General features: G+C 36.9%; 1 protein-coding gene across 1 annotated transcript; it reads right to left on the minus strand.

Annotated features, from left to right (window-relative positions):
* Nucleotides 1–2,019: 2,019 nt before the first annotated feature.
* DCAF1 (DDB1-CUL4 associated factor 1) lies at nt 2,020–11,163 on the minus strand. Its single transcript, XM_085756607.1, has 14 exons — nt 10,638–11,163; nt 10,414–10,495; nt 10,189–10,305; nt 9,896–10,074; nt 8,870–9,728; nt 8,641–8,738; nt 8,114–8,537; nt 7,366–7,971; nt 7,104–7,286; nt 6,450–6,983; nt 5,958–6,068; nt 5,162–5,280; nt 3,446–5,033; nt 2,020–2,914 (listed from the first exon to the last, which is right to left on the minus strand). Exons 1-14 carry the CDS (start codon nt 10,832–10,834, stop codon nt 2,222–2,224), a joined length of 5,790 nt encoding a protein of 1,929 aa, XP_085612733.1. The 5' UTR covers nt 10,835–11,163; the 3' UTR covers nt 2,020–2,221.
* Nucleotides 11,164–12,345: the final 1,182 nt, after the last annotated feature.

A 12,345-nucleotide genomic window follows, 5' to 3' on the forward strand; every position in this document is an offset into this window, starting at 1 on the left:
AAAGCTAAATAAATTTATGGAGATTGGTTTTTCGACATATCAATTCATCAAGTAATATTCAATCAACATAAGGTATATAAACTCTAACATCTTGATTCTATATCAAATACAAAACATTGCCTCAATTAAAAATTGTATTGCTGATTTTGAACGCCTTGAAGTCGAAAAATATAGACACATGCTCTTCAATGGGATCTTGAGAAAGTAGAATCAACGATTAACAATAAGATACACAAAAAATAAAATCAACTCCATAATCTACATCCAAGTGATTAAACTTCCATGTTTTTTGGTTTACAAAAAACTTCCATGCTTTTAAAACACGGAATTTTTTTTTTTATGAATTTGTTTATGGAGGAAGAGATGGGGAAGAGACATATGAAAATAATGAAAAACAAATTGTCAATATATAGGAAAAAAAATCATGACATGATCAATTTTGATTGGCTGATGAAAACTAAATGTGTCATGAATAATTTTGATTGGCTAATAAAAAGTAAATGAGTCATAATTCAATTTGATTGGATGATAAGAAAACATTAAATGCATCTTTCAATATAAGGTTGCCATGTGTACTATCAAAATAAAATAGGGGAAATGTATATAATAGAGATGTCATGTAGCTTAAACACTGTATATCCTATCAAGGTTGAGTTCCTTAAAAAAAAATGTTATCAAGGTTGAGTAAGACTAGTCATTAGTGAGTTTAATTATATACTCCCTCCGGTCACATTTTTAAGCAACTTTTACTTTTTTAGATTCTTTAAATAAGTGACGTATCTAAAACATAATATAGTCTAGATACGTCACTTATTTAATGAATCTCAAAAAGCAAAAGTTGCTTAAAAATGTGACCGGAGGGAGTAGTTAGAAGACCTCCACACAGTAAAATTTGGTTTAAACAGATAATTTAGTCCTTAAATTTTAAGTCTCTCGACAATTTAATCCATAATTTTTTTTTTTTTTATAGAGATGGTCCATAAACTATCAAAATCAGCTAAACAAATTTTAAACTATCCTTTCATCCAATTATTTACTCTCTCAATTAAAAAAAATGTGTTGTTTTTTATGATCATACAACAACGTAATTGATGTACTTTTTATAGTATAGTTTAAAAACGAAATTGATAAGAGCATGGCAATTTAAGGATCAAATTCCTAAAATTTGTAAAATAAGTGTTATTTGAACAACCATTTTTGTTAGACAATTAAACATGAGAATTGACACAAAAACTAAAGCAATATAGAGAGAAAATAAAAACACAACTTGAGTACGAGAAAGAAAGTTGTCACAAAAATTATCACAAAATGATTAGAATATCATTTCTCAGTTTGCAAATCCAAACTCAGAGAGGTTCAAGGTTGTGAGGCTAATCATTATCAAAATGCGATGGTACACTCTACACACCAAATCGACTTCCCCACTCTCACTCACTGCCTCGAAGAACAACGACAACACAGCAAAACGTGAATATTCATTTCTCCCTTCCCCTTCTAGAAACTACCACTAGTTTTGATTTTACCATTCAAACCCAATCATGTTAACATACCCAGCAGCACTTGTTACTGTTATAATCTTCAATCGATTCAACTTGGGTTTCAAAACTTTCTTTAAACCCCAAATCTTTTATCCATCAGTATGCTGATTGTATTTTTTGTTTTAATTTGATGTTAGACGATTTTTATCGGTTTAAGATCTGACTTCAAATAGCTGCTGTACAAGGAATATCGAAACAACATGGTCTTGATTCCTCAGGTGAAAATTTATAACCTTCAAGTGTATCGATATTCATTTAGAAATTAATCTTGCACCATGCACCACTTGAGTGACTTGTGCACATTAGAAATTGCACTCAAATTAGATAATTATTTCAAGCATTTTTAAAAAATTGTCATTGAAAAATAGTCGGTAACAGTATGACTTCTTCCAAGAAACTATTTAGACCGATTTCTGATTTTGAAGCTTTTTTTTTTAAAAAAAAAAATTCTCTAAAAAAGCTGTAAACAAAAACAAAACAGTTGCACCCCCATAACGCATTCGCAGCCCAGTAAAAATGCAGTTTCCTAAAAATATATACAATTATGCTACTCGACTTTATACCACTGAGTAGGAAGAGTTAAATGTGAAAGACTACAGCAAAATTTTGAGAAAACAAAGCGACCTTTCGCCCAAAAATGAATACAATGAAGAGATTATAATTACAGCCTCTCAGATTAACAATTAATAACCAAAGCCATAATCGTCATCACTACTTCCGGATTCAAGTCCTTGACTATCATCATCGTCGTCGTCCTCATCCCCATCAGTCACAATATCCAACATGTCGTGTCCATCAAAGTCTACATCGTCCATCATGTAACCTCCATCGTCGTCATCATCATCAGGATCACTTACACTATCATCATCATCTTCATTGCTGCTCATGTCTTCAGCATCACTGTCACTTCCCACACCAAAACCAGGGCCTAAAAGAGGATCTTCATTGTCATCGTCGTCATCTTCATCTTCCTCCTCGCTTTCAGCATCATCAGGATCAGAATCATCATCAGTTGGCCTCCGACGACCAATTTCATATGATCTGGCTGACGAATACATATCACCTTGATCATCCATGGTAATCAACCCAACAAATGAATCTGTTGGTTCGGTTGCAAAATCAAGAACACAACGATCCACAGGGATGGTAGCAATGTCAGAATAATTTATTGCATCCACCGTGCGAAACGCTGAAAAAAGCGGATGCTTAACACGGCGTGCATGCATCGCTGACATTACATCCTCAAGATTTCTCCTTAAGATTGCATACATAACATCTCCACGAGCATTGAATGTTATTGCTGTCTGATCTAATGATGCTACACTACGTAGAAGTCTGAACTTGCGCAGATCCCAGACTTCGGAGTTTATAATAACCTGGGAAAACAGAAACGAAGGTCAGAAATACGACTTTGTACACAGGAAGTATATATTCAAATTTTATAATTTAAAAAAACGCTGAATAACTACAAATTGAAATTGCAAACAACATCTACAAATATTCATCCATATTTCACCATTTAATACATCAAAATATTGCTTAATATATTCATAAATTGTTATATGATGACGAAATATATTTAGATGCTGTAAAACCTATTAATACAATTGATGTATACTTATTACATCGCTAAAAAATATGTGAAAATTATACTTATGTCTTGGAGTCGCTCAACAATCATGGAATTTTGGCCATAAATGATAACCCTTCTTCCACAATCTCCAAGTTAATTATTTTATGGGTGCATAAGAAAATAATGAGGTTGATATTTGAACCTCCAAACATCATCTCACTTCTATAGACTCGCTAAGTAAAAAAACAGTATATCTACAAGTCTACACTGGAAGTCGATTCAATGTAAAATCAATCTATAAGTATAATGTTCAGACATGCAGGATTTCAAATACCTCATTTCCAGCAGGATGAAAGCCTCCACCTCCATAATCAGTGAACTGATCAAAGCGATGAACAGGAGTAGACACTCGCGGGTCCCATAAGACACCATTCCAAAGCAGCATTGAATCGGCAGGGCTAAAGTGGATTGAAGAATAAGCATGACCCCGCCCTGTAGAAGTAGTGAATGTATCTGACAACGTTGCTTCTAACTTGCCTTCTTGGATATCATATAAAAGGATTTCCCGTGCTGTAGATTCTGAAGACAAGGCAGCGAATGTTTTCCCGGAATTACTAAACCTGGCAGCCTTGCACCCTTCAAATGATCGGGTGGGACCAGCTAATATTGATGTTGCATCCCACATCTTAACATCTTTAGAGGACGAAGAAAGCAACAATTGGGTCTCACCAGAAACAAAAGATTGAACAAGGGTCAAGGGAGCATCGTGGCCAGTGAAGCTCTCTACCACATTATTGTTGTTTGAATCAAAAAATTTGAGTTCTCCAGTATGGCTACCAACAGCAATATGCGAAGAGTCTCCAACAAATGTAATGCATGTTAATAATGCACCCGCATCGTCCCGATAAGTGCGCCATGGCCTAAACCGGCTAAAAACAAATTGACGATCCTTGCGATTACCATGTACTCCACCATACATAAACTTAAATTCACGGGTACCAAGCCGAGCAGTCACATTAGAGGGGGCATCGAGGCTTCGCTTAGGTTCCGGACAAACATGTGGGTGCAGAAGAGATATTGGAGGAAGGGTGGTAATGGGGGCTGGGCATTGGCGATGCTGATGTTTCAGATACTGAACCACTAGAGAATCCAGTGTCACACGCTCAGGGTTGTTCGGCTGAAGGTCATTCACTACTTGGGAGGATGGTGTCATCTGACCTAGATTTGAGATGCAGTACTGATTGTCATCCACATAGTCAGCTGTACAACGGCCTTGCTGACTCCTCAGATTACTAGTTGGTGTGAAAAGCCCAACAGCATCAGTATGCAGGCTGCTTTTACGAACTGAACTTGAGCAAATAGGAGAACGAAGTCCCTGATCCCCGACATTTAGTCGCTTTCCAGATGATGAAAACATTGGTATGTCCTTTAGATCCGATAACTTTCGTTTGGTCGGCAAGGTGATTGGAGTCTTGAACTGAGATCCAGTTTCAGTGTTATGTTTTACTGAAGATTCAGATGGATTCTCTACTGTACTAGTTTCTGAAGACTCTTTCCCAGCACGTAACCATTTTCTGGCCGATGAATGCCGAGAGTCGATAACTTGGTGTCTTGTATGAGAACCAAAAGATGACGAGAAAGTTAGCGACTTTTTCCTTGCAGAGCCAGCATCACTTTTCAAGCAAGCATCCTCATTCTTTGAATTATACTTCAGTTTACTAGTGAGAAATCCACTAGGAGTACGACCAGAAGGCCACTGAATTTGTGTTGAAGAAACTTCCTGTGTTGTGGGTTGTTGTGCAAGGGAAGATGGAGCAAGTAATGACGGCAAAGAAGTTAACTGAGCCTCTTTAAGCAATAAAGAGGCAGTTTGTCCCAATCCAGATGCCTGCAAGTGTTCATGAATTAAGAGCAAGAGTTCCCTGCATAAGACAACCAACAAATAAACAGCCATCAGAAGGGATACCGCAATAAAGGTTGGCAGAAGAACTGTAAATGTATACAAAAATCCTGAATGGTGAATTTTTGTAATGTAAAAAAGACTGGAAACCTTGAAGGGTAAGTAATAGGAGTGGCAGCAGCTATGGCAGCCCTTTCAATGCGCCTTAATGCAGGAGTAGCTGCATCACTAGCAACTAATGTACTTGCACGCCCTAAATTAGCCACAATCTACAAATGTAATTGCAACATAAGTATCAGTAGCAGACAATTTAAGCATCAATAGTAGACTTCATAGAGCACATGTAAATTATATTTAGTTTAATTGAGATCAGTAAATTATGTTAAGTTTAAGTAAGATCGCTGGTTTTACTTGACTTCTTTTTCAAAGATTTATTTTGGAAACCGTTTAAACAATTTAATCCTAAAAAGTTTGTTTTTCTTGAAAATTAAAAATAGTCAATTTCTAAGCAAAGCTTAACCTTTTTTAAAAAGCTCAAATAAATAGTTTATAAAAGAACTAACATAGAATGCAACACATATTGAGAATGTACATCCCCTAAACTTCCAAATCACAACACAAACAAAATTGACAAGGAAAAAGAAAATACAAAAAAAAAAAAAAAAATTCATTACAGATATTCTTCTAGCTGGAATATAATTGAATAGAATAATGTGCCATGGCAAGAAAAAGTATTACCATTCAATTCCATCCTGGGTTAATATGGTAAAATTTCTAGTGAATAAACTTAAGCCTCAATTGTATGATATTTTTTTTAACATGGGTTGTGAAACTCGGACAAATAAAAAACAGTAAAGCACACAGCATGAGTCCATAACAAGTTCACTCAACCCAACATGACACACTGAAACACAGTTCAGCAACAACAAAAAGCGGAGATGCTTACCCCAATTAGCTCAATTGCAGCCTGGGATAGTTCAGCTTGCCACCTACCCTGTTCTGTTCCAAGTGCCGTGCTGCCTGAATCCCGGATTAGTTCTGACAGTCTTTTCCCAACCTAGAACACAAACAATATCAGGAATTACTTTCCAATGAGAACAGAATACTAATAGTTTTCAGACTTAAATGCGACTAAATAGTTGTTAGGTAGACCCCTTAGTAAGTTGAAATAATTGTTAGGTGTCACATGTCTATTGGTACTAAATTACTGCTAGAAGAGGAGTTAGTTGAAGGCTGGGAATAGCTAGAGAAATAAAGCACATTGCATACAAATAGAAGTGCGTGAGAAGGATATTGTTTTCTTATGAGAGAAATTAGGCCTTTGACTAGGGAGGTGCAGACCCTCAAATTTCTGCAACATTTCTATAACTAGAGAATTTACCCCTGCATCTTGGAAGAAGATACAAGGTTCATATCAAAGAAAGTTAAAGTTGTTCACCTGAAGTTTTGTCAATATATGTGCAATAGTATCATCTCTGGCTAATCCAAGCAGTACCCGACAAGCTAGAGCACGGAGACAGTCCAGGGCAGCAGGAGGTGAATATATACGCGGTTGGAGGAGATGCAGAAGAACCTTTATACCATTATTATTACGGACAGCCTCTCTTGCCTGATGATATCCTTGTTCCAACTGTGTAGCAAGGCCGGCACAGCGTGCTCCTGCACCCAAAGATATTCTTCGGTCACCAACCAAGCCTGAAATTGCAGAGGGAACGGGAGTTTGGGGAGCAGTAGTCACAGATTGTGTAGTTAGTGCTGCAGCACTTCCTCGATCTACAGCACTGGACTCTCCATTCCTCTCCCTAGGATCTGTGATATTACGTTCGGCATTTCTGTCTCTAGTCTCTAGAGCACCATTAGAGGCTTGTGAAGACGGGAACTGCTGGCCTTGTGACACTGCAGGTGGTTTATTGCTGATTGAAGGTGGGGGGCAAACAAGGTTGACTAAAACATTTAATGCTGGTTGAATTATCTGAAATACAGAATATCATTTATCAGCATCATTAGCATGTCAAAAATCTAAAGCACCTCCCTTTAACAACAACAGATGTTAGGGAAGCAAACACTACAATCGCTACCACAAGACACTTACCTCGGGGTCAACGTGACTACTGGCAATATTTGCTGCATCCAAAATTACAGCAATACCAGCACGATTGGTGCTTAATGTTGCATTTACAATCATTTTACGACTGCTAGGTACCAATGTAACAATTTGCAAAACCCCTAATGCATACTGAAGCAAATCATGTAGATATCGCTCCACGGGTGGGGCCTATAAAACAACAAGAACTAGGTAAATAAATATATTGCAAGACAAAGGGATTACAAACTATATAATAAATATGACATACCTGACATAATTCCAGCATAGTAATATGCCCATTGGATGCCAAGAATTTCTCCACTTCTCGCCAACCTGTTCTGACAAATGCCGGACCTAGCTTCCGATCTTTTTGTAATTGTAAGAATACTGCATCCATTGCCTCGTTACTAATATCTAGTGGCTTGTAAGCAGCCCTTGTGCTCGGAATATTTCTAGCAGAACTACGATTGCTTTTGTTTGGACGGATAGAATCTATTAATACTAGGAGGTGTGCTCTGAAATATTGCCGCAGAGCAACACAAGTGTGATAGGCTACCTGCTTCTCAGATGAGGTCAGCACTTCAGCAGATGATGTTCTATCATTTCGAAGTGATCCCGAGTTAGACGAGCCCAAGGCTCCAGAAGTTACTCCTGATCTTATGGAAGCAGCATCATTGAGAAGGCCCAGTAATTTCTGTAAACCATCCTGAGAGTCAAAAGCATCGAGAACTGCTCTAAAGACAAATGCGGCAGCAAAAAACAATGCTGCATTCTTCCGGGCTAGGTCTTGATTGCACTCGATGAGTTGGAGAGCCAACTCAACCACATGATAAATCACATCGGATGGAAGAGCACAAACCCGTTCCATTATCCCCTGAAATAAGAATCTAGAGTCAAAATAATGTAATAGCATTGTAGGAAGATCAAATAACAAGGAAGATGTACACAAAGGTTTGGAGTATAATCGCTATTACACATCTCACATCACGATTATTACAATTAAAAATATTGAATACCTGAAGGGAACCGATGGTAAATAAACACGAAGAAAGGCCAAAGAATGTTTGGGCCGTTCTAGGGACAGCAAGAAGCTTTTGCATTCCCCCACGGTCCACAAATAGTGCAGCAAATTTCCTATGGGCAGCCAAAGCGCATATCAGCTTCATGACATCAGGCAACACAAAAGCAACCTTGGACGGCTCGTGATGTTTAGAATTTTGCTGCAGAAGTCCAAGACAAACATCAACACCCTTCTCGTGCAATACAGGTCCAAGAACTTCAACGTATTCTCCAAGTAATGCGAGACACTGAATGCAATATTTTTCCCTCAATTGTGTAAGTGTTAGAGTGTCTGGGAGGAAATAATCTTCAACATCCTCAATGGATTCTGTTTCTCTGCTAGTAACATTCTCTGTCTCGGTATTGATGCAGACAGATCTCCTGCAACCAATCCAATAATAACGTTGTCAAAACGGCTAAGAGAACCTATCTGGCAATTATTTGCCTCAGCACTCAAATTGTTCGTAATTATATTCTTAAGTACCTTGAAACTTCAACAGCAGATGCCGCATCAATAACAGTTGATGCAGCTCTCGAAGCAGCCAAAACAGATGCTTCTTCATCATAGGTGGATTTATATTCCTGAATATATACATGAAATAAGATATTTTATCATTTAAGTTTTGATAAGTTATGAAGTACAGTCACACCCACAATATATTAACACAGTATAATTTTTTGTATTTGAAAAAGGTGATCGAGCATCAGCGTACCTCCGAAGCTGCAGTTTTAACAAGGTCAGCAGCAGCATCACCAGCTGCTTTGACGGCTTCTTCAGGTGCATTGGCTGATCTGGCTTCAGCTTCAGCAGCTTGGACTGCTTTCCGAACAAGATCGGAGATATCTTTACTTCCAATACGGCACTCTTGGAAACAATCATCATTATCCTCTCTTTCAGAAATCAAAGCCTCAGAAATAGAACTCGTAAGAGTCTTCTTAGAATCAGGCACCCGCTTAATGTCACCATTCCTCAACGAGCTCCTATCTCTAACACTCCTCCCCTGTCCTAGGCGACTGGCGGAACCAGCAGATGACAGAACATGTTCACTTTCTACTGGCCCTTCATTGACCCTTCCTTTCCCCCTAGATCTTCCCCATCCGCGGTTAGTACGCCGCCTAGAAGATTCGTCTCTAGCATTGTCTTCATGCTCACCATATTTAATCCTTCCATCACGAATATCTCTACAGCGCCATCTCTCTTCCCCATCAGAATCAGCCTCGCAGTCATCAGCACCCTCGCCGAGTCCATCAGGTGGTTCACCATCTATCCAAGGATCTTCTTGGCAAGCTTGTCCGCTATCCTGACCCCGTTCAGGAGCTTGGTCATCAAAAGATCCCTCTTCAATCATCCTTGTATCATCTACATGACTTGATTCCAGGAGCTGGCGAAACCTTCCACGACTATCATCTCTACCTCTCACTGAAGTATTCCCAGATGAATGTTTGTTCTCCGATAAATGACTACTATCTTTCTGGCTGCCACTAGTCTCACCCAGCACGCGCAAACGAAGATATCGCATGAGCTTAGCTGACAAGCCAGATGTCAATACATCTTCCACTATTTGACCTCCACTGAAATCATTTAAAATTCAACAAGAAAAATATGAGTAAAAAAGAGGGATAATAAGTAAGACCACCAACGTCGTCAAGAAGCAAAAATAAAGACACAGTGAAGCAAAAACTTCTGCCCCCGACATCTAAAACAGACAACAGCTCATCGATGGAGCAGCATAGCATACCCAACCAAACACACGGCAAGGAGTCCAGTAGAATATGCTTTCAACATTTCAGAATCCGAGGCATCTTTTCCCACCGGATCACGCTTCAGGTTTTGCTCCTCCGCCGCCGACCTACTACTATCCTCCGTCGCCCAATTGTTTAAGTTCTCAAGGACCGGTTCTTCAAAAACATGGGGATACTGTCCAATTAAAAATTCATCAAATTCATGAGACACCAATACCCGCAGAATGACGAAAACACGATAAAAAAAATCACAAAAGCCAACCAAAACAAGTGGAAAAAATAATCTTACAATCCAAGTTAGGGAACAGCACAAGAGTAGTCTGACAGAAGCAGCTCGAACTGCGGTGGAGTATCCATTTTCTGAGAGAAACTTCAAAGATATTAACTCAAAGAAATCATCGTTTTCCTGTGTAAAAAAATGTAACAAAAGCCAAATTACTACCTCGGTAATTTAATAATCTTAAAAAAAAAAAAAAAAAAAAAAACTACACCAAAAAAGATCAAATAATAATACCCGAATTATACTCCCAAGGCGTCCAATGTTATGGGCAGCACGAGCATTGGTTGAAGATGAATGAGCATTCTCATCCATGTAGCTACATTTCAAAAATTAAATTAAATTATTAGAAAAAATGAAATACAATATTCATAGTGTAAGCTGAGAATTGGTAAATGCAATACATGAATGCCTAAGAAATTAATTAATTAAAAAATTAGAAAAGAATGGTTGGAACGTACTTGGACTCTTGAGTTTCAAGAATGGTGGCAAGAGCGTGAAGAACATTAGGTTTAGGGTTATCGGGAGAGGAAGTGATTTTATCCATGAGTTTGTTAACCTTTGAAATTAACTCTTCATCTTCCATCCTCGATGAATCTTCGTCTTCTTCTTCGTCACGTGGTGGTAGAGCTTGATTTTGATTCGGTTGATTATCCATCGAAAATCAGTTACGGCGGCGATACAGAGATGATTAATTTGTCCGGCAACCGTGTGATTTAATTAATTAATGATAATGAAAAATTGATGATTAATGTTTGTGTTTATGTATGATTCTAACTACCTATGGAAATTGTAAAGTATAATAAGGGTTGTGTTGTGTTGCAGGGATGGTGAAATATAGAGTTAGAAGAGAAGTGCACAACTCAACACCGATGGATCAGAATGTTCCGGAGATATTCGACCCAGTTGGCTGCGTGATTAACCCTAACACTACTTCTCCAAGTTCCCACTTCCAAAGCCCTAACAAAAACAACCAACAAAAAACTTACCCAACCCAAGAGAAACCAGCCCGAATAACACTTCTCTGAATTGGATATTTTTTTTTTTTTAAAGGAGATAAAAAAGTTACCACTATTATAAACAAAAATCTATTTTTAATTCATTGAATAGATTATTGGTTTCTATATAGATCATTTATATCATTTATTTAATGAATCTGAAATTTGCTTATAATAGTGTCTAGAGAGTGTATTGTATTTGATTGAGAATTTGAAAGAATTTTTTTTCATAAAATATTATAATTTGATTGGCCTTTTACAATGGGGCAACCAGCCCTTAAAGTTGCGTCAAACAAATATGTCAAATATGAAAAAATGTGTTCTGCAAATCAACATGTTATACCATTTGCATTTTACATCAAGTTTAAAAGGTCATATTATGTCTCTTACGTTTACGGTTGTTGTGCTTACGAAATTGATTTTGTCATCAAAAAATTTAACTGTTCAGCTTGTTGTTTGTTTGTCTTTCACTTATGTGTAATTTTTTGTATATATAGATTTTTGTTTTGTTTATAACTTACAATTACATAAAAGACTCAATGTTTTGTGAAATTTAAAATATTATGTAAGAATATCGTATTTGGATGAGTATAATTCAAATATTAGAGTTATTGTGTTGAAATATGTAGAAGTAGAGGTTTGAACCTTGTATTTTCCGCTTACTCAACTTAAAATGTGAAATTTTAACCACCGGATTAATTGAAAAAAAAAAGATCTTGTAGTAATTAATAACTTTTTCTTTATTTTTTTTATAATTCCATTGAATTTTTTTATGGAACGAATATGTTTTTATAATTATTTAACAATGCATAATATATGCAAAGTTTGAGGTTCAAACTCCGACTGCCACAAAAAAAAATCATACAAAATCACGAGTTTTTAGGTTTTGTCTCTATTAAACTTTAACGGTGATTTATTTCTTTCATAATATTATTGTTTGTACGAATAGTCTCAATTTAAAAAATAAGATAAAATATGAAGAAAAAAAATTATCGGTCTTTATAAAAGTTAATATATTTTTTTATGGACAAAACTTTGAAGGTTGTGAATTTTTTTTTTTTTTGAAAGATTTGAAGGTTGTGAATAGACGAAAAACTCATGCGAGGTATGTGTGAGCTAATTTAACTTGTTAAAAAAAAATTAAATTAAAGAAACCGATACTTTAAATTGA

The sequence above is a fragment of the Medicago sativa genome, chromosome 3 (genome assembly GCF_051527215.1).
Source record: "Medicago sativa cultivar Bolivia chromosome 3, Bolivia_mono, whole genome shotgun sequence".
Taxonomy (NCBI): Eukaryota; Viridiplantae; Streptophyta; class Magnoliopsida; order Fabales; family Fabaceae; genus Medicago; species Medicago sativa.

Excerpts from the sequence above, each read along its gene's own strand:
- DCAF1 (XM_085756607.1), bottom strand. The coding sequence starts at position 10,834 with ATGGATAATCAACCGAATCAAAATCAAGCTCTACCACCACGTGACGAA. Across the intron at positions 7,972-8,113 it reads TTACCATCGGTTCCCTTCAG|GGGATAATGGAACGGGTTTG; the intron begins GTATTCAATATT and ends TTCTTATTTCAG. Across the intron at positions 6,069-6,449 it reads ATATATTGACAAAACTTCAG|GTTGGGAAAAGACTGTCAGA; the intron begins GTGAACAACTTT and ends TTTGTGTTCTAG.